The 27591-nt window shown below is 47.9% G+C and overlaps 1 protein-coding gene across 3 annotated transcripts in view; it reads right to left on the bottom strand.

Moving 5' to 3' along the window:
• The window catches only part of USP30 (ubiquitin specific peptidase 30), a 302545-nt gene that overhangs the window by 254929 nt on the left and 20025 nt on the right, over positions 1-27591 (bottom strand). Inside the window, exon 4 of one of the 3 annotated variants that reach the window (XM_085636305.1) lies at positions 15574-15651. The exons of the other annotated variants lie outside the window; for them this stretch is intronic. Within the exon in view, the coding sequence (XP_085492431.1) occupies positions 15574-15610 (37 nt within the window). The 5' untranslated portion in view covers positions 15611-15651. The remainder of the gene's footprint in view (positions 1-15573; positions 15652-27591) is intronic. 3 annotated transcript variants of the gene reach the window in all.

Genomic DNA, 27591 nt, shown 5'->3' with positions numbered 1-27591 from the left:
TCAGGGGCTCCATAACCAATTTTTCCTGGTAGAAAAGAAAGACAAGAGACAGCACCCCATTATCAACCTGAAGGAACTCAGTGGATAGGTTGTATTTTGCCACGTCAAGATGGAGGCCATCCACCTCCTCAGAGACATCCCAAGACAAAGGGACTGGGTTGTATTATTAAATTTGAAGGACAAGTTCCATAAAATTCCTGTTTTTCCAACACACCACTAATTTCTGCAGTTCATCTGGAAACACCAAGTGTTCGAATGAAAGTCTCTTCCCTTTAGACTTTCCTCAGCACTTTGGTGCTTTGCAAAGGTTCTGAAACTAGTGATGGAGGCACTCAGAGCAGAAGGAACTCATCTTATTGTTTGGCAAGATGGCATCCTCATGATGGATTAATGCCACAGGAAACTGGTGGATCGTCTATGTGCAGCAGTTTTGTGATCAGGCATCGCGGACACACAGAGACTCATTAATAGCCGCAACTTTCTCTCCAACGAACTACGGAGATAATGGTCTAGGCACCGAGACGCACGTCACTATGACGTCTGAGGCTGGACCAATGAGAGACACGGAGGAGATGACACAGGCGGCAAACTGGGAAATGAAGGCGGTGAAAAGCAGAAGCAAGGAAAAACGGGAAGGGGAGGACGACCTGGGAAGCGATGGAAACAGGAAGGCGGAGACGAACGGGACAAACCTGGATTCTCAAGAGGACTGCGAGAAGCTGCCCCGGAGAGCAAAGGATTTCCACGGGACTGCACCCGACAGCCCAGGAGAGGCAAAGGAGGGAGAGACGACCCCTGCCACGACCCCGGAGTGCCGGGGCTTCAGGCAAGTGCCATTTTTCCGGTATTTTTTTAAGCAGTGGTGGGAGGTAGGCCACGGGACACTTCTGTAAGACACAGTCCCAAATTTACTCAGGACTAAAGAAAACTATCCCCTTTCACTAAGACCAGAGCACGGAGTGGTGGAATTAGAGCACATGGGTGTGGTGACGGGAACAGGGGCGTAGCTAGAGCCCGTGGCGCCTGGGGCCATCCCACAGACTGCCGCCCAAGGCATCCGCAGCCCCATGACCGTGCGAGGCCAAGTCTCGACTCGAATTTCGAATCTCACCCCACTGTTAAACCTCAGGCACAAATATTTCTCACATGTATCACCGGAATGCCGGCTCCACACCAGTCCACCAACCAGTGCAAGCAAGTGTCAACCATCTGAACTCGCAGCAGCAGAGGGCCGCGCATAGCACTCCGGGGCCTCTCGCCCAACCATACCGGTGTGATTCTTCCTAATACCTCCAAACATATCCGTCAGCCTACCTGACTGTGATCGGCACGCGCGTCCCACAGGCTCTCCCGAGGCCTGCCCAGCAACCATGTCATCACGCACATGCTCACCGCGGTGGCCGGAGTCCGCGAGTCAGCTGACTCCAATGAATCCACAGTATAGGCCCAAGGTAATCGAGATCCGTGCCAGGGACTCCCACATCCCGCCACAGTCTGGGCCCATCTCTCACCGCCCCGACCCATGTGCCGAACGGCCTATGTCTCACCCCACCATCCACACAGAACAATTCCACAGGTGGGCACAGCCACGCTCAAATCCTGCTCACCACAGCATTCAACACACCCAATGCAATGTGTCCCCTTCCCACACATCTGTCTGAGTCTCAACTGCTCCCCTATCCCAGCAAGTGTGTCACTGCGTGGCAGCCACGCCGGCATAGCAGCTAAGGTTTCAGATTGCTGTGTGACATTTTTTAAATTGCAGTGCAATTATGAGTGACATTTCAACCACTATGAGTGACAATTTTTCGTGAGCAAAATCTAGCAATGAAGTCCATGGAAATGAATAAACAATACAAATTATACCCTTTTGAGCTGTGAGAAACTCGAAAAAGATCTTTAAACTGCTGCAGTGCACTTCCTATTGATCACAGCACATCTGCTTTCCATAACTAGGTGCATTTTGTACTGTGGATATTGTATGTGCATTCATTCTGATAGGAAAAGACAAAACTATTAATCTCAGCATGCAAAGTGTTTAGGATTAACAAGTCAGGTTTTACAGTGTTACAATTCACATGAAACACACAACAGGAAGCAGCTATGGATGGGCCACATTATCGTACTTGGTGTTAAGTGACACTCAGAGACACCCTCTGACAAAAATGTAATTTAAAGCCTTCTCCCCACCACAATAATAAGTAGCTCCAACCAGGCTTGGACTGGCCCAAAAGCAGCAGCAAATGCTGCTCAGTGTGCACATTCACCCTCCTGCCATTAAGAAGAACCTGAGCCTGACCAGGGTTGGACTGGCCTGTTTGGATTATTGCCTTCACTATTGCTCACTGTTACTGCAGTAGATCCCAGGTAGTTCCTACTGTACCAGTCACTATAGGGTTACCACTAATCTGTTGTTTTTACTGGCATGATCCGTATTGTATTGTCCTGGCTCGGGGTCATACAAAAAGCCGAGATTTTTTCCCTCATCAGTGCATACTTTTAAGTGTTTTGAAGCTGCGAAGTTAAACATAACTGTCTCATAATTAAAGTAAATAAAGACAAAGCCCATAGTAACATGTATAAACTTTATGAAGACAATGTTTTTTTTTATAATTTTGTCATTCTTGAGCTTTAAATCAACATAAACAAATGACCAGTATGGCAGTATTTAGCAACCTTACCAGAGAGTGGGAAACGCTGAATGTGCCAGAATGGCTCCAGTGCTGCTCTCCGTGTTTTCTCAATTTAGTGTTGCTGGCGTCAATAGCAAGGCAGGGGCACCGGAAGGGGCTCTCTCTCGGGGCACAAGGCAGTCGCAAGGCGACCAGCCGCAAGGCAGACATTAGTCAAGTTTTTCCCAAGTTAGTGGCCTCAGTGGTGCTACAGGGAGAGGCTCTCTTGACCCTGGGGCAGAGGCGTCAGAGTGCGCAGCACAGACTGCTGATAGCCTGCAACATTGGTGTCTGGTGCAGAGCTCAGTCCAGCCAGCCCAATGTAGCCTGTGTGAAATCAGGCCAGGCCTGGTTAGTCACTAGCATCCATAAGGTATATAACTAGAATGAGCTAAAATTGTTACTGACACCCCACAGCACCATGCTGGTATCTGCCGAGTGCAGTACAGCACTAGTGTCTGGAGAGCACATCACTAACGCATGTAGTGCACAATACTTCACTAGCATCAGTGCAATATGCTGATGGCACCTGTACTGTTTAGTACATCACTATCATGTGCAGGGCTTGCTTTTTGTGTATATATTATATATGTCTTTACTAGTCTCTGGAACATGTGGTTGACATTTGCCAATCACATAATTAGCATGTTTAAAACATGCGTCTGTGAAATATATAATAAAAACCGCAAAGAATGGCATATAAATAAGAGACGTGGAGCGAGTCACTAGCACCAGCCCAATGTTATCAGATCAGACACTGTGCGTGCCCCTCGCAGCGGCGCTGACACAAGTTATAATAAACTGTGTACAGCAAAGTCAGTAACGGCTCAGCACGCATTGGCCAAAGTAACACACACTTAATGAACTGTTCAGACTGTCTGCTTGCCGCACAGGGCTTCGAATAGTGGCTGCACAGCTGCAGCACACTGCATGATGCACTCGCCAGTCTTCTCCCAGACTGAGTCACTGACCCGTCCCCCACCTGGCCGCACCACTTTGTGCCCGCGATCATCATCACCACGATGTTGATGCCACTGATGCGCGGCGGCCGTGAGTGTCTCTGTGACAGAAATGAATCAGTCACTGACACTGGTCTTGATCTGGTCGCCCTTCTGGCAGCGCCAGGGGGTTTCATAAATGTATTCTATTGTGCAGTCAGCAGCGCACCGAGGACTGTCACTTGAGTTGACTCAGACTCAGATTTAAGTTCCCCACCGAATCTGACCTACCTCACTTCCTCTTCCTTCAGGTCTTGACGAGGCACTACGGCGGTCACATCCGGATTTAATCCCGGGCCCCCTAGTCAGTCTCAGTGTGGTAGTGTGTCTGAAAGCCGTGCGGCGCCGCAGGCCGCAGGAAATATGGTCCCGGGCATATTTGCTACATTGTAGCACACTCAGCCTGCTCCAGCGCAGAGGGCAGATATTTAAATCTTAATTTACTGCGGGGAGCAGCAGAGTTGGCATACATCATGGAACTGTTGTGAAAAATAACACGCACTTGATTCAGAAAACTCGCACCAAGCTTGTGCCTACAGCGACATGCTGGGAAGGAAGCCAGAAGCTATACTTCCGAATGCCGCTCCTGCCGCCATTTACAGTATGCACAGTGTAAAATAAAGTCCACCTTCCTGCACATAATACCGCTCCCGCTGCACTTTCCCACGCAGGCCTTTTGCGCAGCCTCCACTGCGGTGTAGTTTGCTGCTGCATTAAAGCGTTGCTGCCTCCTGCACGCCCGAGAGACCGCCGCATCGCTGAGTTCCTGTCTTTTCAATATTGTCAGGCGCTCGGGGAGGCAGGAAGGCATGGATGGAAAATAATGTATTAATCCGCATTCCTTCATTATTATTTCAAATTCATTTCCTGTTTAGCTGCAGTAAAGCCAGAGGCATAGCTACACTGACTGACAGTAGTGTCAGTGAGTGTCCCCAAGTAAACTACAAAGGCCGCCGCCCCCAAAATAGTGCCACCTGGGGCGGACCGCCCCCACCGCCCCCCCCTAGCTACGCCACTGGACGGGAAAACCACGAAGAGTACAGGCACTAACCTGACGCCACCTCTTTGTACCAAGGACGAGGGAGGAGGAGAGAAGGAGAATACCGTCAAGACCCCTAATGTACAAGCTAGAAGAAGGGAGAAGAACGGACTACTAAGGAGATTCTAGAAAAGAATCTCCCCGGGACCACCTGACATTGATGCGTGTTCATTATTAAGGAAAAAAAAACAATCTCCAATAAATCCTCCTAACGAAACAGAAGACCTGGTCGGGAGTTTTTCCCTTGCGTGATCACAAGTTGCTTTGTTGGAATGGCTGGACTTCATCATCAGCAGGGAGAAGTTGACAACGACCCCTTCTCATGAGACAAACTTCCTCTGCTTCATCATAGATGCGGTCAGGATAACCCTCAAGCTTCCGACACAGAAGGAATGATCCAACAAGTATTCAAAAGGACCTTGTCCATTCCCCAAACCACATTATGACAGATAGCAAGACTTTCTAGTCTTATATCATCATCAATCCAGGCCATCTTCCTGGGACCTTTCTACTACAGGGAACTTCAGAGGTTCAAGACGGCCCATCTCAGAATGGGACTGACCACCTTACTTTGAGACTTGGGCCTTTAACATCCTAATCCAGACCTGGTGATAGAATAAAAGGCCAGAAAGCTGGGATGGGGTGCAAGATGTGGAGAACTATCTACGGTAGGGTAGTGGTCAGAACCGGACCTCGGACTGTATATCAAATGCCTGGAGCTCTTAGCGGGTTTCTTTGTAGCCAAATACTGGACTAAGTAGTAGGCCCACTGCTGTGCTCTGCTGAAGAAGAACAACATCTCAACAGTTAACTACATCAAACATTTTGGAAGAAAAAATTCCAAGATCTTGGCCAATGAATTTTTGGCATTTCTGCCAGGAAAAGCAAGCAACAGTTACAGAAGAATACCTTGGAGAGTGAAAAACGGAGGGGGGGGGGGGGGCACTCCAGACATCAACAGGACTAAAGTCTCGGAGAGCTGGCACTGGCAGCCTTCCAGAGGATCGAAGACATATGAGGACCATTTTCAGTGGGCCGCTTTGCGTCACCAATGGACGTTCAGGTCTAAAGATATTTTAGCGGGAGGCTAGACCCTGGAGCTGCATCCACAGACACTTTCCTTTAGGACTGGAGTCAGGAGAAGGGCTATGCTTTCCTACCATTTGGGATGGTCGCAAAAATATCAACCTAGGACCGAAAACAGACAGTGGATACAGCACATTCACTCCAACTTGGAAACCGCAAGTCTAGTATCCGATTCTGATGGAACTTTCTTGGGATTCGCCTATCCCCTCTCCCACAGCATCAGTACATCTAGTGAGCCTAGAAACCCTTTCACATCAGCTAGTAGTAGAGAGGAACTTGCTCTGAATGATATGGAGGATTACCGGGCTGATGAAAAATTCTGGGCTCTTTAGAGTGGTCTGAGGAATTCATCAAGAAGGCTTAGGTTGAGAATACGGTCAGGTTATAAAGAGAAGTCTGAAAAGATGGGTCAGATGGTCTGTGTGACAGGTCACAGCTCCTGTGGGGGCCCAGCTTACATATACACTTAATGTATTGTCAGAGACAGCTACAGAAGCTTACTGGTCAATATATATCTTGCGTTCTGCTATATCGCAGGTCATGTCCCACTGGATGCAACCCGTTTGGGAAGCATCTGATGGTCAGAAAGCTGTTGAGGGGAATTTACCTTTCTCTGCATCTAGAACCTGGATACTCAGAATTATGAGATGTGAGTAGAGTGCTGAAACTATTTTTATCATGGAAAGACAATAAATACCCATCCAGGAAAGAAAGCAGGTTGGGAATGGGGCAATGTATGATCTAATGCAGAAAGTGTCAGATGTCAGGGCCTTAGACATATCTAGAAGAATGTTTCCCCAAATGGGGGTAGTGTTCACAATTTGCAGAAGAACCAAGTCTAAATATAGAGTAATAACTTGCAGAGCCTTCAGAGATATTCCCAAGTTATGCACAGTACAATGCATTGAGAATTATGAGACTATGACGAGGGCAATCTGATCTCCTTTAAGAAGGACGTCTGATTTCATTAAGGAAACTGTTTAAGGCGGTTTAAACTCTTACAATTGGCCATTGGGTGATGCAGCGGATATTAATGTAAATAAGTATGGAATCCATTCACCCAGGTGTGGCATGCCATCTAAGTACTTTTTATTAGGAGTGAGGCTGGAAGATATGAAGAATGCCACTGACGGGTCAGCAGATTCCATCTTTGATTTTTTATTTTTTTTTTAACCGGGTGAAGGACATGGCCCACTAGTGGCCAAAAAGCTTTGACTAGCATTATCTTTGCCTCCGATCCTGACACAGTATATAACATTTCCTAGCTATCGTGAAGGAAAGTTTCAATTCTACTACGTACACAGAGGAGAGGATTATCACTGCCACAGAATATGATTTATCTGTTCCCTCCCTTTAAGGCATAGGGACCGTTTTTAGGGTGAGGATGATTCTTTGTTTGGTGATAAATAATGAAAGTATGTTCTGTTGAATTCTCTGTTCTATAATATTCCAGTTGGTGTGCATGTAGTTTTTGTGTTAGAATGCAAAGACATTTCTTTTAATTTCAGATAGAACATATTTTAGTAATATTGTCCTGGTTTTCTCATAGGCAAAGGTCAGAAACAGGACTGTCGAGCGAAGTAAGAGGTGCCACAAGTCAAGAATTCTCTTCAAAGGATAGAAGCATTATGATTGGTTATTAGATTGTTGAGTTACACCCCCCCCCACCCCCACCACTGAGTTCCACGGGAAATGTCGTTTTTGAGAGCCTTTAAAAAGGGTGCTGCTGGGAAAATAAACTGAGAACGTAAAGCATAATCTTCACTTTTACGTGCTTAAAAGGATTCAAAGGTCCCTCAAGATGGGTAGGAAATGTTTCTGTTATGGCTGGCAATACCTGTATGACAAGGTATAAAGGTACCTAGAATTTATTTTGGCAGGATTTGTTCAGATTTGACACAAGGAAAGTTGCATTTTTCATTCAGATTTCCAAGACTGTTTTAAACCAAACTACAACATATCGTACCAAATGGTTCCACTTAGTTTTTGGGAATATTTTGATGCAGATCCTTTTTTATAGCCTTAGATAAAGTTATGAGAGAAAATTAAGTTAGGTTTGTTAACCTATTCCAAATTCGAATTTTTTATCTACTTGGCAGAGATGCACGTCCCCAGCAGCCATTTTGCAGATCAACTCTCCCAGTAAACAAAATTTGATTTGAATGTTTTTGAGGGTGCCTTGTGTGTGCAAGCTCCAGGGAATACAAGACCACACCCCAGAGGGGCGTGAAAATATAATTTGTAATAACACAAAAAAACAAATTCAGGTCCAGGTTTTGTGAATCAGTTCACAAACCGGACTCCGAACGGGAGAAGGGGTGATGGTTTTTTCCCCCTTCAAGCTACCATTAGAATCAGCCAACTCATCCTCTTGCAAAGTGTACGGCGGAGTTGCACAGGGATCCACCCTCTTCCCAGTACGCCTCAATATTTACATGCTTCCACTGGCTCAAGTGGTATACCATCATCAGGTAAAACAAAGTGTATTCAGGTGATACCCATTCGTCTAAAGAATAGCACCGAAAAGTAGGATAGCTTTGCTGAATGCACAGATCAGGACTACTTTTGGATGACCGGATCAAAGAATGAAGTTCTATTTGTAAAAGGGGTTCACAACATGTCAGACATTCCGAAGTCGTTTTCAAGTCAGGCCTCAATTTTGCTCAACAAATCAATATAACAGTAAAGGAAACTAACTTTCAAGTCTCCCTCCATCCCAAAATCTTGCCACTCATTCAAACTGACCACTGGCATGGGTGAACAAGTGCTTTGGTCATAACCGGATTAGATTATTCCAACATAGTCAACGATATCCTCCCAAACCAACAAGCCAGTAAAGAATGCAAAATTCAGGCAGCTAGAGCTTGCCTACTTTTCAATAAACAGGAACATGTTCATTAAACAAGCCCTGAAAACTCCTTTGGCTCCCAGTTGAATTCAGAATCAAATTCAACGTTCCCAACAAGACTTGTGAGGACTGTTTATTTTGCACAGCACGACTTATTGCTAAGCGGAGGGTTGCCGTTATCGGCACTATGCAGCTGCCGGCGGCGCACGCACTGGGCCCTGTAAGAGGGCGGCCCCCTAAGTGCCGCATGAGGCACTGCCCCGCTCCCTGTTGCAGGGACCCCCTACTCTGGGAGTCCCTACTACGTTTGGCGCCTTTGGGGCGTCATTTCTGGTGTGCAGCCGGCTGGGGCCAGGTCCTTATACCTGCCCCCACCCGCTGGCCACCTTCTTTGTCCCCCACTGGACACACTGTCCAGCGGGGGAAGTTGTTACGCACAAAGCATACTGGGACAAAGGTCCAGCATAACTTCAAAATCTGGCATACCACTACACTCAAGCCAAATATCTGCATTCATTTCTTGTTCACCCTATCACAAAATGCACCAATAACAGACCAAAGTATGGCAGAAGTTCTATGGAGGCTCAGGGGGCAAAATTAAAGAAATCTTAACCCCCATTTATGTACGGATGCTGATTACCTTCTTTTCGCAAACTGTTAAAAACTACACTTTTCTACCTAGGTATCGACTAAATCGAAGACCCAAATGAGTGACCAAAGAAAGTCAGATCTAGCTGAACACTTTACATTGGGCTGGATTCTAACTCTCAAATACTCGCACAACTTTGCCTTTCTTTATGTGCCAGCACTCTGAAGTAGCCAAGGTAACACTACATACATTATTCATGAGGTTAAGTGAATCAGCTCCCACAATTAAAAAACTTGCTCTGAAAAAAACAGACTGCAGAGTCTTGCATGAGTACATTTAGGAGACACATCATAGGAATGGAAAGGCCATTTCAGCCACCAAATAAAATACTACCAAAAAACGCAAGATGCATTAAACCTTTCAGAAATCTCTTCCCGGTTGACAAAATTTCCAAAAATGTTCTTACCCTACTAAGCCAAAAACACTGCTATAGATGAGGGGAAAAAATGATGGGAGACTAGGCATAGGGAATGAGGGAAGGCCACATCCTGAGACGAGAGCTAGGAAGTCATGGCCCGAGTACACTGGGGTTGGGGGGGAAATGTATACAGTGGGTGGCCCAAGATCACTCTCCCTGCGCAGAGCCCATCTGAGACAGAAAGTAGGGTTTGGCAACCATGCCCTGCACCCAAAGTCTGCATGGGCATGGTCAAAGGCAGTGTACAGGGTGCTCTGGGTGCAGGTGGGTAGTGAGCAGGATCTAGTAAAAGGCCTCGCCCTGAGGCGCTGGGTAGTGCCAAAGGACAAAAGGAAGCCAATGCCTGAAGGCAGAACCTGCACACAGACATTCTAGGCACATCCAATTCTCAGCAATAAGGCAAGACAGGGTTATGAGCAATTTTTGGACTATTGACCCAGTATATCAAAAATCACTGAAAATCTTTGGTAACAGAAACAATGGTTCTCCACTGAGAGAAGCATCATTATAACAAGCATTGGCATAGCCAATAGGCCTCGCCTTTAGGACCATATAAGTGTTTAGCCAGAGCTATTGGCGTGGTCAATGTATATAAGCTATGTTGTAGAGCAGGGTGGCTGTTGTGCAGCATGTTGAAAAGTTATAATAAAAAAAGTATTGTAAGTATTTGTGTTACCTTATATACAACCAATAAGACATTATGTACAACTGAATGACCTTATTAAAAAAAGAATAAGGCAAAAAGATTCTTCTTGTTTTCTTCGTTCTTGCAATGCTTATTGAGAAGAAGTAGAATGGAGTATTTTTTTTCTAATATTACAAGTACTAATCTTTACTTCTTGTTTGTAACTAAACATCAGTAAGACCAGTAACCATTCCCATATGGAGGAAAAACGTATCCTTAGTCTTCCATGGTACTCATGGGGGGGGGGGGGGGGGTTAGAGGGTTTGCCTCATTGTTAAATCTCCTTGCATGTATGTGTAAGTGAAACTCACAAGCACAAATAGGTATATTCACAATTGCAAAACCCTTTTGGAATTAGGAGAAAATGTTTTTGTGTTTTGTGCTTGTAAATCGCCTCTTTTTTTTGTGCAGTTTTAAATAGCACGAACTCTGACCCGAAGGTATTGGAGTGCTTTACATGAGCACCAGTTACATTGCACACGTGCACATCTATTTTTGGTAAACAAGGGGAGATTAAGGGATTTGCCCAGAATCACAAGATGTTGAGCCGACAGAGACTCAGACCTAGTTCCCCAGTTCCAAAGCTGGCATCTCTGGCCGTTATGCCACATCCTCCTAGGTGTTCCGAGGTGGAACTTTACTAAAATGTTTGTGGACCATGTCTAGAAATTTGCGAAAGTTACAGGTTTCCAAGCATTACCTGAAAGAGTCTTCTAAATTCCTGAAATTATTAAACCTCTGGGTAACAAATGTACTCAGTTCTAAGGCCCTTCGTCTTCAAATGGTTCCCGCCCAGAATTATCAGAATGTTGTTTGCTATGATTGAATAATAAGTGCACTTCTACAAAAAAAAAAAAAACCACTGAGTGACAGCCTGCTTCTCAACTGGCTGATAGGCTGTGTGGGAACAGCAGTGCACCACATTGGAAGAAGGGCCTGTGAGCTCCTAAAGAGAGGCAGAGACGAAAAAGATAAGAGAAGTCTTATTAGAGAATCAATAACGTGAAGACAGACACTAATTCCTGCTCCCTCGCAAAGGGACTCACTGTGAATTGTTTGAAGTTTCTACAGTACGAAAGTGGAGGTGGATGGTGTCACAAGTACATCTAGGTATCCGACACTGTTGATTAGTAACCTGCAGAAAGAGGCTCTAGTTAAAAACTGCTGAAAAACAAGTCTCCCCCATCTGAGGGAGCCATGAGAGGATACAATATGCATAATCTTTAACACGGTTTTGCCGTGAGCCATATGATGTGGTACCAATTCACTATAAAAAGTGATGAATAAACGGACACTGTCCGTGCTATTAAACTGTCTGCAGGCTTAAAAGGGTCACAAGCTAATCTTGCAAATATTATCGTAAAAGTGTCATGGGGTGTTCGAAAGTAATATATCTACAAACATGAGAACAGAATTAATTGCGGAGTAAAACATGAAGGTCGTGGGAATTGTGATTTAGAAATCCCAGAAAGCCATGCAGAAAGAGGGTGAGCGGCTTGGCAAGACATAAATTACAGATAAATTGTAGCCATGAAACGCCGACACATCAGCGGGTCAAACTGTGAATAAACGTGTCTGCGAGCGGCTTAGGGCATTTCCTAAATAACCTGAATTAAGGCATTGTAAAAATAGCAAAAAGGCCGTGCGTCTGCTGATTAGGGACTGCAAGGCAAGGAAGGCACTTACCCGGCGGCGGCTCTGGTATGGATCCAGGAGGCGGCCGGTCACAGCAACGTTGCTCTTTTAAAGCAATTACGTCGCGTGCACATACACACGGCGATTGAGAAGACGCTAAATGCTAGCTATAATTGAGATGTTTACCTTACGTGCTTGTCCCCCGCCTTACACAGAATGAGTGGCATGAATCAACAAGTGCTAAAACACAAGCACAGCCCCGCAGCACAATCATAAGGATGCCCACGAGAGATGTGCTTAATGAGCCATGACGAGAGAGGAAAGCCAGATGGTGCCAGTGTGCGTAACCGTGCGCATAACCGCACGCTTTAGGCCACACAAAAAGCGTGTGGTCAGCTTTTTGAAGTCCCCTTACTAAAAGTCTCACCAGAGCAACGCACGCGCTGGTTCAGGCGAAACAAATTTAATCATTACAGCTCACAACTTCAAAAATCACCTAAAGTTCCAAGTTACAGTTAGCTTTGCAACTATAACTTCCTCAAAGATTGCTCGTGTCTAACACAGATGCCATCAATATCCACTGATGTGTAAATATATTTCAGATGACATGCAGCACCCTGTTAAACAGCAGTGATGGCTTGCTGTTTAATTGACTGAGTAATGACATACAAAAAGCTGTTAAATAAAGGGGCAAGTATTTATTTTTAAATCAACTGAAGCAAAGGAATAGAAGCAAAGAAATTATCCTGTACGACAACTTTAGAAACGCCTTCATTTTTAATATTTTATGTATATTTATTTTTCATATATCTGTATCGTCTTTGTGCGTAAGGCAGCATTAGATGCAGGAAGCACAAGTTACATAAATTCAAATACAATTCATATTTAAAGACCTCTTGCAACAAACATGGAAAAATATGAGAACGTCTCCTCAAAAAGTGCATTTTATTAACATGCAAAAGCATTTCACCTCAGTGCATCAGATTATGTAAGTGCATTGAGAAGTATTTTTAAACAATAGTATTCGCACATACTTTTAGAAAGATTTACGCCTATGGTGAATCAAGAGGCAAGTTAGTTGTCATGTGCTCCTTCTGTGTGGCCTGGCTTATTATTATGCACGGACATTATAGTTTATTAAATTAAACACAAGATAAGGTTTTGTACAGCACATTTGCTAAACTCATGTATTACACGGTGATCATATGTGAGAATGAAAAAAGGAGACAAGAAGAAATGAAACAACTGCCAAGGATTACACGAATTGGTCAAGTGGAGAAGACAGAATTGATCCCAGGTTTTATGGTTTCAAACTGTGAAATTCAGCCATTAGATGGGTATATCTTTCCGTCCCTTGTTTTACATCCACAAGTTAATGCTTGGTCTTTAATTCTTGGAGCACGAGGCTAGAGTGTGAGAAGTAGACAGAAGCTATTTGCAGGCTCAGTTTGTTTTGGCTAGAGGGTCAAGAGAATCTCAACCCCAGCACAAGCCTGGCACTTGGCTCGAGGTGGCTTGAGTTCTTCAGTGGCTCGACCACCTTTATCACATAACGCCAATTAAGAGAATAGGAAGGATATGATTTGACTATCATCAAACAATTAGGTGAAGTATGAGTACCAAAACTCAATACACAAACCTAAGGTAGGGTGGTTCCCTAGTTAGGCAAGGGGCAGAGAGGAATTCAATGAGGGAGTACGCCCTCCCGTGAATAACACTGATCCCTATAAGTACTCCCCCGATGGTTCAACCAACAATAGCAGTACACTGCTAGTTCAGACGGTGGTATACCCTATCCGAAGTGTAAGACACCACCTAAGTGTGGGGAAGGAAGCAAGTCCTTTTGTTTTTATTTTCCCTCACACACCCTAGTGGTGTCATGCTTCATCATCGGGACACCCTGACGCCTAGAAGTCAGGGTGGGCTCAACCAGAATTTCAGGGAGCACTTGATGAGATGTTGTTTGGCCAGGGGGTTTTAAAGATTAAAAATCGGTGTCAAACCCCAGTTTCCCTTTATTCTTGGGTTTGGCACTGATAATAAAAATAGATAAGTAGGTGTCCAGGGATATTATGGTCCTAAGACCCTATTGCCAACTGGTTTCTGTCCTATTAGCCCCATAAAGGGTGCACTAACTTTCTTCAGGGAACTTCCCTATACTACTACGCAAAGTAAGGGCAGGTAGCTGCTCCTTATTGTAAATGTTCTGTTAAAAAATCACTCCATCCCAATTTAGGAGAGGATAAACATCCTGTGGGCCCTCTATACGTGGGGTAGCCCTGTAGTCACACAGCCACCAAGGGTCCTGCCCCGTTTGTACACCTAGTCGGTATGGGTTCCCACGTTCCGGAAGTATGAGTACCAACACCACAGTGGACTTCTAGTTTACAGATTTATAAATGTTCTCTCCCCATGGGTTAAATCAAATAATAGTTGGGTTAGAGTCCTATTTTCGTATCACATACTTACTAGCACAGTGTTAAGCTTGGTTTCAATTTTTCCCATCTCCGTTCAAATTTTCAAAAAAGGAGCAGAGAAATAGGTTGGGAAGGCGATTACTCAAGAGCACACAATTTGTCATGACTTCTAGTTCCATAGTTTCCATCTTGCTCACTAAACAGCTGCTGGGGTGTAAGTGGTTCTGATGGTGAAACGCAAGGACTAACTCTCACCAAAGAAATGTCACTGCTATGGAACCTGCCCAGATTTTTAATAGAGTTCATCCATAGTTTAGATAGTGCCCACAATGCCTTGTTCCATATTTATACAGAAATTAAAAACAGGAAGTGACATGATGCGCGCAAAATGACCACGCTCAGCTGAGACTCCCTGGCTAGGATTGAATAATCCCCTAACTGTGTGTAATAAAATCAGATTTGGCCAGCACACCGAAAAAGAAGGAAGAGTAACAGTGAAATGCTGTGTTGGGCGGCAATCTGATAGGTGGCCCCTGGCAATCCATTGCTAGGGCTTATCTTATGGCCTGTTGATGCCCTGACCATCATCTGGCGTGAAGGGAGTCAGGCAAATGAAGAAAAATCGGGGGGGCTCAGTGGCAGAGGGGTTGAAAAGAAGCTGCACCGGTGTTGAGAGTGGATCAATGGGCACAGACCCAGGTGAGAAGGTGAAGGGGGGCAGAACCCCCAGTCCAGCTCCCACCCGCAACTGCAGGGAGCTGTGACCACTGAGACAAGTTACAGCACAACCCCTCACATGGGCGGGTGTTGGTATTTCTCACCAGCGACCACTGCCAATCCCATGCCACAGGTGAATAACCAAGGAGAAAGAAAAAAAAAAAGACAAACCGGTAGCAGGGCCAGGGGTGAAGCTAGCCCCCTTCCCTGTTTGCCCTCGACACAACATGGACAGACACTCACCCATGGAACCAGAAGGGAGCAACTGTACACTCTCCTATACAAACAGCAAGTGCGCAAGAGATTCTACCCTCCACACCATCCTGGAAAAAAGAGTGGTCCCTCGAAAAACATTAGCAAACACAATGCAACCATTGACATGAGTAAGCAAGAAGCAAAGATAACTCACCACAAAAAATAACAGCAAGTTCACCACAGAATGACATAAGAAGCGACAGAAACCTGATAAGGGATCATAATCAAAAACCTGGGAAACAGAGAAAGAAGGGAAAGAGAGTTTAGAGGGAACACCAACATGCCACATGATCGTTCCTGAATGACCTACTGGGGTACTCCGTCCTATGGTAGGCAGCGGCCATTAGCCTAATTCACACCCACCCCCAAAAACCGAATCGACATTGATCTGGTAGTCTACCTTGAAATGCTGCGGAGTAGAAACATCCATAAAGAGACCTGACTGTCCACAAAGAAACTTAGTAAATGTCCTCATATCAATATAATAGTTACACAGACTTGCCTGAGAAGATGATAAAGAGCACAAAGATTAATAGGCAAGCGAGAAAAAGGGCCCATCAAGCTTTGAATACATAGTAGAAATACAAATTATAGGAAATTCAGAACGACAGGTCCCCTTTGCACTGGGGTTGTGTATAGTTAGAAACCTGTGACACAGGGAGTTCGGGCGGGGTCACTGTTATGGGGCAGGGAGTTCATCACAACTAGCTCAGTCCAAAAAAACAGCATCTTAATAACAAGGCACAGCTTAAACAGAAATGAGTTACATAATTTATCCTAGAATATAAATGTCCTTGGAAATAAAAAAATAAGGGATTGAGCACAAAGAGCTAATAAATAACAAAATTTGAAAGGCTCGAACTGTGAGATGATAGGAAGGGGAGGATGCCAAGTGCTAGCCCATTTTTGATACACTCCAAGAGCCAAATCTCACTCCTGAAAAAATCAGAACATTTACGCTGGAATATACATGCATTGATCCACAGGATTGCTCCACCGTGGGTTAGTGAGATCCTGGGGCAGGGAGAGACTTATCCTCGGGTCAGTATACCTCCCGCCCACATTGTAATCTGTGGCTGTATAAAGAGTCGAACCACTCTTAATACAAGTATCGGACGATCTACTGGTGGTTGGGGTCCCTATGAACTTAACATTGTCTGAGGATCTAGAAAGACTGCAAAAGAAAAGCAGGAGGAAGACACACAGTTACATCAATTTATTGATGCTTTGGGCTTAATGGATATCTGGCGCAAACATAGCAACCCAATGATGAACAGTATTCATTTCACTCTAAGGCACATAATACCAATTTTAACATAGAATATATTATGTCACCTAGGAGACAGAAATTCTGCATTCTTAAGTCTATGCATCTAACAAATATCGGACCACGCACCAATTTCATCCACAATAATCAGCCGAGAGAGGAGGTCCAATCATAATGGAATTTGTATACCTGAATCCAGCAGGATAAAGGGTTGATGGGAGAGCTATGAAAGACCACTATAATTTCTCTGAAAAAGAGAACTCTGTAAACTCAAACACAACACTTTGAGAGGTGTATAAAGTAGCAGTCAAAGGATAAGCAATATCCCTAACTGCCTCACTCAAAAAAAACCATGGCTATGGTCAAGTTTGAGAAATTGAGCTTTTGGTGTAGGGGGTGAAACTATGCAAGTAACAGCTGAAACCCTTGCCAGGGTGACACTTATTAACCTGTGCTTACCCCTCTGGTAGATTGACACAATAGCAGCCAGGCTTAACTTGGAGACAATGAGTAAAGTATTTAAGCAGCACTCAACATTAATAAAGTGAAAACACAACACAAGAGAAATCCCACGCCAGTTTAGAAAAATTGAGTAAAATGTAATAAATTATTTGACACCAAAACAACAAAAATTTAAAATCGGTAGAACTGGAGTTACGCAACTTCACAGAATTAAGGTCAGTATAAGTCTAGTCTCTCCGACTTCAGATCTAACACCCAGTGGAACAACTGTTGTTTCTCTGGGGGAACAGCCCACGGTTTCTGACTCGTTGTTGACATCCCCCTGTTTGCTGCCGTTTGCCTCTAGCATAGCACCGGAGCTTAGCACTAGGCAATTGCGAGAGAGGCACCCTGGGGCTATTTCTAAAAATAAGCAAGGGCCTTCTATTAACAAAGGTGGGAAGAGTAGACTGGTAGAAAGAAACAGAAAGCTGTGTCATATTAGAAATTCTGGAATGCCCCCTGCTCAACTAGAGCAGCCCGCTATGGTTGCCATAGCAAATAAAGTTGTACCTTTAGACCATTCATCATCCATTACAACGGTACATCAGGCTGCAAGTGGGGGTACAAGGGAAGATGATAAGGCTGAGGGAATGGCCCCTGAGTTGCACAATATTTATGATTCAATTAGGCTTCTCCTTCGCCCTGTGGTGGATAGAATTTGTAAGATTGAACAACATTTACTAAGGATTGAGCAAGGTCTCGGGGGAATTACTGATTCTTTAAAGTACGTTCCCCATCCTAGGGTTTCCAATTCATCGGATACTGCTAGAGTAGAAAATGCTCCTGCTCTTCCAAAAGATCCCCCAGTATTGCCCTTAGATTATCAGGCCCTAATCGAAGCTAACAAGGGTACAGTTGCGCCTGCTGCCATTAAACCTTCCCAGTATAATATATCTCAGCCTAAGGAGGATGATAGGATCTCCACTTCCCAGGTTTCCAGGAGGGAAAATATTCCAAATCTGCCACCGGAAGTTTCTCCATTTGTGGTTATCTTAACAGGGGTCCCCGAATTGGCCAAGCATGAAGTCGAATCTCCTATAACTCTGAAGAACAGGGTTGTGCATTGGCTCAACAAAAATAGACCATTGCCAATGCACACAGCGTGCAAGATAGTCATGGTTAGGAGGGTCCCATGGGTAGGTCACTTGGCTAAGAACATAAGGGGGGACTGCATTTTAATCAACTTTAATGACCCCAAAATAGTTGAGTATATCTGCAACTGGAGACACTCAAGCTTAGGAGCATCTATTCGCTCCCTCCCTCTGACCTATTTTTATCCTCCCGGTCACTTTACTTCACTAATGGATGGGTGGACATTGGTACAGCGGAATGGGAGGGGATTGCCGCAAGGGGGTTGGCTGAGACCTTTACCACCCCAAGATTCTATCCCCACCCAAAATCGATTTAGTAGTTTGGAGACTGTCGATTGACTCCAGGGTAGAGGAGGAGTTTCAACTAGTTCTTTGCTCCCTCTAGGTTGTTCTACTCCTGGTCCTATTACATCATCAAAGCCCCTGGGCCTAGAACTATCTACCCCCGCCAAATCATCACAGAGGGTTATCAACACCACTGATCTATATTTGGATCATTCCCTAAGTGTTCCAACTTCCCGTGACGGTCCTCCCAGCCACCTTAAGATTGCTTCGTGGAATGTGGCAGGTTTGCGCAGCAAGCTTTCTCTTCCGGACTGGAATGCTTTTATTGACGGGTATGACCTGTGTTTGTTCCAGGAAACCTGGAGCCTTGAGCCGTTGTACAAGCTGGGCTTCTCCTGTTTTTTTGTACCAGCTACCTCGGTAGGTCGAGGCCGCCCATCTGGTGGACTTATCGTATGGGTCAGGGCAGAACTTAATCTTAAGATCACCCATCATACTTGCCCGACATTAGATGTAATGAGACCACGGCGAGGGGGCGGGACGCAGCAGTCCCGCAACCCGCGTCCCCCGCAGAAGCGCCACCCGGCACACCCACACCCATGTCAGTTACACACCCCAATATAAATATGAGGCCATAGGGGCCCAGGCAGCCCGCGTGCACAGAAGAGACCCGGCGGTAGGGGCCCCGCACTCCCCCGCCGCACCCCAGACGCCCCCCGGCGCGCGGCAAGCTCAGGATGTAGAAGCAACGGTATTAACCTGTGTCTGAGGGGTCTGAAGCAGGTACCCCCTTAGAGGGTCCCATATGTCTCTGGGTTTGGAGGCGGTCGGCAGAAGGTTAGCATACAGAGTTAGTTCTTCCTGCTACCGTATCAGATCCTCCAGCCAGCTCTTAAACTTAGGGGCGCGTCCTCTCCCCCATCTGCAGGCCACCTTGCGCTTGGCCAGGAGAAGACAAAAGGAGCCGAATTTCCTATGAGGAGCCGGTATGCTCTCCGTGCATCCCAAGATACCCATTTGTGGGGTCGGCGGCAGAGGGGTGGCAATCATTTTCCCAACCGCGTCAAATACCAGAGACAAAAATGCATGCACAGAGGGGCATGCCCATGCCAGATGCAGCATGCCCGACCCCGCACCTGTCGCACCTAGTATCCTCCCTCAGCCCAAACCGATGTAGTTTCACGGGGGTGTAGTAGTAGCGTTGAACGAACTTATAGTGCGTGACACAGAGCCTACTGTTAGCAGCCACCTGCTCTGTCTGTCTGCAGCTAAATAGCCAGTCACGGTCAGTCAATGGTTGTCCCAGCTCCTCTTCCCATTTGCTGCGCGCAGCACATTGCGCGTATTCCGTCCGAGTATATTGAGCGGTATAGGGCCGACACCAGGTGAGAGGCAGTCGTGGCCCGCAGCACTGCATGCAACTGGGGCGATGTCGCCGGTTCTAACGGATAGTCCGGTGTGACGGCCTGAACTCCGGCTCGGAGCCTGACGTACAGGAAGGTGTCCATTGTGGTGGGGGGAGGGTCGGAACAAAGCTGTTGCAACGTGATGAATCTGCCGTCTCTATATAGGTCCCCCCACGTATTTAGTCCCCTATGCTGCTTCATTTTGTTGAAAACTCCCTCCTGCAAAAGAGGCATGCGGGGGTGGTACACGAGCGGGAGCAGCGGAGAGTACAACAAAGGCACTCCCGTCTGTTTCACAATCCACGCCCAAGCGCGGCCCGCGCACTCCACAGTATCGGGACTGTGTTCACGATGGGAGGTGTGCCTCCACAATGCCCCAGCCAGCGGTATGGGGACAGCCAGCCAGTTCTCTGTGGCCACATGCGCTGTGTACCGCGGTCCGCTCGTCCAGTAGTGCGCATAATGGGCCTGGGCGCACTGATAATACAATTCAAAATTGGGCAGGTCTAAGCCGGCTGCCGCATATGGTCGAGCCAGAACGTCCCACTTGATACGGGCCTGCTTCCCTCCCCACACCAGCCGCAAGAGTTCAGTGCGCAGGTTAGCAAAAAAAAACTTTTCCCGGATGGTAGGGGATATTCGTGAAGTAGTAAAGCATTTTCGGTAGGATTACAATTTTGATCAGGGATATTCTGTTCGCAAGGGACAGAGGCAGGGCAATCCAACGTGTTATAGTGTCTTTCATTGTCTCTATCGCCCGCCCATAATTGTCTCTCATGAGTTCCTCCCGATCCGCGGAGACCTGCACCCCTAGGTACTTTACGGTGGAGTCGCACCACTCCAATGGAAAGTCGGTATGGAAACGTGACACGGCCGAAGTAAGGGGGAAAATCTGGGATTTAGCCCAATTAATGTGAATACCCGAGAGCCCCCTGAACCGCACAAACTCTCTCAGCAGCGGATTTAAATTAGTCTGTGGGTCTTTTACCTAGAGAGTCATATCGTCCGCGTATAGGGCAGCTGAGCGCCTTGTCTCGGTGATACTGCCGCATCCGCGCCGCCAATGGTTCTACAGCCAGCGCGAATAACAGAGGCGACAGCGGACACCCCTGTCTGGTACCTCGGGAGAGTGGTATGGTGGTAGAGGTGTGACCATTTATCATCACTTTAGCTACTGGTACGGTATACAGCAACCGTATCAAAGCAGAGAATCCCACCGGGAACCCCATGTTACGCAGGACCGCGTGGAGATCGTCCCACTCAATCGAGTCGAACGCCATAGTGGCGTCCAAAAAAATAGCAGCCAAGGGGAGGTGCGGGGCAACCTGATGCATGATAGAGAAGAGAGTGCGCAAATTATGAGACGTCGCTCTCCCGGGTATGAATCCTGCCTGGTCTGGCAATACCAGCTTATCCATGAGGAGATTCAATCGATTCGCTATCATTTTAGTTAAGATTTTAATGTCTACGTTGATTAACGATAGGGGCCTGTAGGAATCACACTTCTCAGGGGGTTTCCCAGGTTTCAACAGGGATATAATAAGGGCCTCCCTCATTGTGGCGGGCAATACCTGCGCCTCCAGCGCCTCAGAGTATACCTCTAGCAACACCGGTGCGAGATGGTCCATATATAATTTATAGAATTCAGCCGGTAGGCCGTCAGACCCGGGCGCCTTCCCCGATGGCAACTGGGCGTTTGCGTCACGAATCTCTTCCAGCGTAAATGGGGCAGCCAGAAACTCCATCTGCCTCCCACTAAAATACCCCAACGTTATGTCCCCAAAAAAGGCAGCAAAGTCCGTTGTATTCACCCCTTGAGACGTGTACAGCGATTCGTAAAATGTCGTAAAAGTATTCAGAATCTCCAAGCCATCCCTGTGTCTATCCCCCTGTGCATCCTCAATTTCTAGCACATAATTGGTGTACCGTGGTCGTCTGATGTCGCGAGCCAGAGCGCGTCCTGGCCTGCCCCCCTCACCATAGTGTCTGGCAGTTACATATTTCCCCCTAAACCTTGCCTCCCGTTCAGCTGTGGAAGTGTAGTCAGTAATGGTGTCACGCAATTTAGCCCTCCCCTCACCCGAGTCCTCGCGCCAGATATCTACCTCCAGTACTTTTAGTTGACCCTCGAGCAGGCGAAGACGCCGCTGCATGTCCCTCAAGACTCCAAAGCTCTTTGATATACAGGTGCCCCTGATTGTGACCTTGAAGGCCTCCCATAGCATGCCCACCAGTGCCACCGTCTCCTTATTGCGGGCTATGAAATCCACTATCTCCTCCTCTAGCTCAGTTTTAAACGCCTCATCAAGAAGTGCCCCAGGGACCAGTCGCCAGCCTCTAGGACTGGCAATAAGGTTCGGTATCTCCAGTGTGAGGCACACTGGCGAATGATCAGAAAAAGTGCGTGCCAGGTGGTCCACCGCACATACCCAGTGGCATAACCCCTTGGACCCCAGCCAATAATCCAGCCTCGACCAGGCTGCATGCACCGTCGAGTAATAAGTACCCTCCCTTCCCGCTGGGTGAGTGTATCGCCAGAGGTCGGTAAGTCCCTCGTGTGTGAGGAGCCCGGCCATCGCCGCCTGACTACGGGTGTAATGGTGCGGTAGCGCGCTGGATCTGTCCGTCTGGGGGTCGCTGACTGTATTAAAATCCCCTGCCCATAGTACATGTGTGGCCCCAACCCCCGTGATCTGTTCACAGAGTGAGTGTAAAAAAATCGGGGTCGTCAGTGTTAGGACCATAGCAATTCACCAGCACAACTGACTGCGTGCCCAGCATGCCCCACAGCATACAACTCCTCCCATCCCTACCTCTCTTCAGTCCCGCACACACAAACGGAGTGGCGCGTTTTATGAGGATCACGGTGCCCCTGGCGTATGTGGAATAGGACGAGAATACTCGTTTTGAGGCCCATTTGCTCCCAAACGTCGGGTTGTCCCTAGGGTCCATGTGTGTTTCCTGGAGGAACGCTATGCTGACATGGTGCCTATCAAGGTATGAGAGGATCTGCCGCCGCTTTCGGGGGTACCCCAGCCCTCTAACATTCCAGGTTAGTAAGTTCAATTTGGTCAGTGCAGGGTGTGCGTGTGCTCTGTAATATAAATGCCCAATGGGTTACAACATAGAGGCCAAACTCTTAGTGCCGCCCCCAGTCCATGTGAATGGGTGCCCTGTATTTCGTAGTCTCCAACATCCGTAGTTGCCTGAGCGGTTGCTGATTTCGTCCCCCCTCTCCACCCTCCCCCCAAACATATTAACAAACCAAGTACTGCGCCCCTTCCCTCCCACAACAGCACCCCAACCGTGCCGGTATCAATATATCCCTCCCCGTCCCAATTCCCAAGCGACCTCAACGTTTAGGTCAACTGTAGATCAATAACATTCCAACCCTGTAGGGGACTGCCCATGGTGGGGGCGCATGTGGACCCAGATATCCCTCCCTTCCCCTCTCCCTCGTGGTGGTCTACTACCCGCCAACAAGGCAGGAGCCTGGAGAGGGAGTGTTGGGAGGGGGCCTGGCTTTATAACAAAATTCGCGCATTTCCCTTATCCCAGCTATTTCGCAGTTGGGTGAGCGCTAGGAGATTGTCCCATGCTTGTATTCAGAAGGATTGTACGCGGATATCCCCCCCCCGCCTGTACACCATGAAGAGTGGTAGTCCGAATCTATACATACAGGAGTCCTAATTACCACCCCCTCATCACCCTCTCACCTCTGGCCTCCATGTAACAGTCAATCCAGCAGCGGAGGCAACGCCAATGCAAGGGCGTAGAGATGTTCACTCCCCTCCCCGCGCCTCCGGAGCAGGTGAAGGGGGATGCGATCCCTCTTTATCCGTGGCATGGCTAGGTGAGCGGTGTCGCAGAGTCCTAAGAAAGTCCTCCGCCTGCTGAGGGGACTTGCACAGAGTCGTGCGTCCCTGGTGCCTGATGCGCAATTTCGAAGGGTACAGAAGGGCGTATTCAATGCCGGCTTTGCGCAGTTTTTGTTTGACAGCTGCAAATTTCCGTCTCGCCTCCTGAACAGCCATGGTGAAATCTGGGACGATGGAGAACGCAGTACCCTCAAACTGCAAATTTTGCTGCTCTCTCGCCCTCCTCAAGGCCACATCACGGTCCCTATAATTAAGTATGCGTGCCACAATAGGCTGAGGCGGCCCGCCCGGTGGCGGCCGAGGGCCAAGCGATCTATGGGCCCGTTCACAATCAGATGGGACGAGAAGGCCTCAGCACCAAACGTCGTCGTGAGGAGCCTCTCCACATAATCTTCCATCCGTCCGGTATTGGCACTCTCAGGGATCCCGATGAGGCGTATATTATTCCGGCGGCTACGGGCCTCCAAGTCCTCGTTCTTTGCCGCTATCACCTTCAGGAGGCGGTCCATCTGTGCTATTTGCTTGTCCATAGTACCTGTGCGGTCTTCATTATCAGAAATGCGTTGCTCCACTTCTTTCAGTTGTTCTTCGTGCTTGTCCACCTTTAACACAAGAAAGTCGAGCCTGTTGTTCATCGTGTCCATTTTCCCCGACAGACCACTCATACTCTGTTGCAGCATTTTCAGCATCTCTTTGACCTCATTTTCCGGACTCGCCGCTGGGTTGGGCGGCGGCTCCTGCTCCGGCCCGGGGGGCTCCTCCGCTACCGAGCGAGTGCCCACTTTCTTAGATTCAAAGTGGAGCCGCTGTTGCCGCCCATCTGTCTTCCCCATCCTGGCAGGCCCGCTCCGGACCGTCAGGGCACCTTATTTGGTGGGGTGTCTGCACGTTATCAGTTGGCCGCCTCCCTCCGAAGCTACTAGCTGCAGATAATTGCGCTGGACCTCAGCCTCCGCGGGGCCAAACGACACGCCGGAGGCCTCACCCCACTGCCACCACAGGAACTAAGGGCATGCCGGCGCCCATTCGGGGGGGGTGGGGGGAGAGACAGGGGCATCCCCCCACCACAGACCACGCCAGAGCCAGCAATCCCCGGGGCGGCCGCTCCAGTTAGCCCCCCGCCAGACGCGCAATCCACCTCTCGGGTGTTAGAGGCCCAGTGACCGCCGCCACATCTCACCCCCTCATCTCAAAGTCACACAGTGTTCCAGACAGCGGAGGGGGAGGCGGCTGAAAGTATGCGGAGGCTGCAGGGGAGATGCCCAGAGTATTGCAGTGCGCTGGATTATGCCTCCAAAATCACGAGGAGGCGAGGAGCGCGCCAACAGTTCTGCATGTGCACAAGTGGGCGCACTCAGCCCCCCGCGGCGCCTCAGAGCGTGCTTCCAGATTTATACGGTGCCCCGGAGAGTAGGAGCACCAGGAGCCACAAAGCTGTCGGGGAGGCGCCGCCTCTATTTTGCAGGGGTTTCGGGGCGCGTGCCCAACGATGATCAGTGCCTCAGAGAGCGGAGGGGGCGCGCCAAGAGGTAAGTGTCCGCACAGCTGGGGGCGAGGGCATACTCACCGGGTCCTCACCATCACGGCCCTCTCTCCCTCCGATCTCCGACAGAGTCCGCCACGAAGCCCCCGGAGGGCCCCCAATCAGCACAGGAGATGCGGCCCCCAGGAAGCGCTCCAGCAACGCTATGGCACTCGATGGGGCAGAGGGAGAAAGCCACAAAAACTCTACCAGGCCTGCACGGCACCCATCCGATCTTCCAGGCTCCCGGGTGCGCCGTGCAGGCGATAGTCAGGCGGGGCCGAAGCGGCTCTGCGCACAGTCAGCAAGCACGCCGCGCCCATCCACCTCCGCCGGCGACCTGCGGCCTCGTGGCCGCCCCGGTCTCGCGCAGGACCAGCGCCCGGCACGCCGCTCCAGGGAAGTCAGCAGCACAGCTCCCCGCCGATCTTCAAAGGCCACCGCGCCTCCGCTCTGCCATCAATCGGGCTGAAACCTTCACCGAGGGTGGCGGCCGCCTCTCTCCACTCAGGCGTATCTTTGTATCGCACAGGGAATGTGCGAAGTGCGAATAATTACCGGATATGCGGGCCAGGCTGCCAGAGCCTCACGACAGTGCGGCCATCTTGGTCTGGCGCCACCTAGCGCCCCAGCTGTACCCAGCCTTACTTAGACTTCAAGGGGGTTTGCCTCCTGCACACACAAAAAACCTGCCAGAAGGCCTTCCCTGCCTTTTGTCACCCCCAGACAGTTTGGAGCCTCGAAAAGGGAATGGGAAGCACTTTCCAGAACCAGATGTGTTGATAGGACCTCGAGTTCTCCCACGCAAATGTTGGCACCTGGTATAAATATTGGACCTCCAGAGCCACTCTTCAGAACAGTTCTGGACCTGTGGATGTTACAGAAGTAGGACTGTCCTGCTGCTTGAAGTACTGCCTTGCTGTCAGAGGAGGACGATTGGATCTGCTTACCTTCATCCCAGATTGCCCAAAGTTACTCCATGGGACAGCTGGCTGACCTCTGGTGTGAGCTATAGGAACACAACAAGCTTATGAGGCAGACCTGCAACTATCCAGCTGACCTGCTGCAACTTGACCTGCTTGATCACTGCTGCTGGCCTCTGCTGGAGTGTGTCCTGAACCCCAAGAGGTGTCCCTAATTCATGGAACCGTGGCGGACATCAGAGGTAACTTCTCTTTGCCTAAATAAAGGTTCCATCAAATCTGGCGGGAAGCCCTACAAAGGCTTCCCACACAGGTGAGAGCTTCACTGGAACTAATGCCGAGTGATGCAAAGCCCTGCAAAACCTCCCCACACATCTGAGAACTTCAGCAGAACCAGCACAGAATGAAGCAAAGCCCTGCAAAGGTTCAGCAGACAATGCAGAGCAACACGAAGCCTCACAATGCGCCGCTACGCAGACCTCCCACCAAGGACATGAGATACAACTCCCAGCGGGCTGAACTCAGTCCTATGCCGGCCTGCGCTCTGTCAAGGGCAGCCTAAACTTGCGACTTTGTCTCTGTCCAAGGCGACCAGATACCCAAAGTTAGCACTTTGCTCATTTTAGCACTATTTTTACTAAAAACTTTATAATGTATTATCTCCAGTTCCCCTGATTCGATGTTTGTCATTCTGGTGTCATCTTATTCATTAATATTGCTCTATTTTTCTAAATCGGTTTGGAATTTTTCTTGTATTGTGTTTTTAGTTTTTTTCCTCTTTGTGTGCTTTATAAATGCTTTACACAATGCCTCCAAGGTAAGTCTGACCACTTTTGTGCTACGCTACCAGAGAGTTAGGCACAGGTTAATTTAGTGACTTTTGTGGTTCACCTTGACAAGGATTGTGGTGGTTGCCTGAGTGGGGCTACCATCCCCCCGCCCATAAACACATTTCTTACAATACTTGCGTGAGAAACCATATTACTGAGCAAGTATTTTAATAGATGAAACATACTATGGAAACTTGTTCTACCAGGAATGTCTTCATAAAACCACAACTGTGCACCTTGTAAACTACTCCAAGAAACAAAATCCTAATTTATTTCTTAAGCAATAGATCTATGTCACCTCTTTTTATTTTGTGGGCTGAGGGGTGACGGTCTACAGCAAGTAACATTGTATTTTTCACTTTGATGTTGTACGACAAAATGTGTTTTTTTATTTTATTTTATTTTTTATCTTCATTTCTTATCCCACTTAAATCCCCCTGCATCCTCTTTGCCTACTTTAGCATAT

Source organism: Triturus cristatus, chromosome 11 (genome assembly GCF_964204655.1).
Source record: "Triturus cristatus chromosome 11, aTriCri1.1, whole genome shotgun sequence".
NCBI classification, from domain to species: Eukaryota; Metazoa; Chordata; class Amphibia; order Caudata; family Salamandridae; genus Triturus; species Triturus cristatus.
This window is presented reverse-complemented; position numbering and strand designations above follow the sequence as displayed.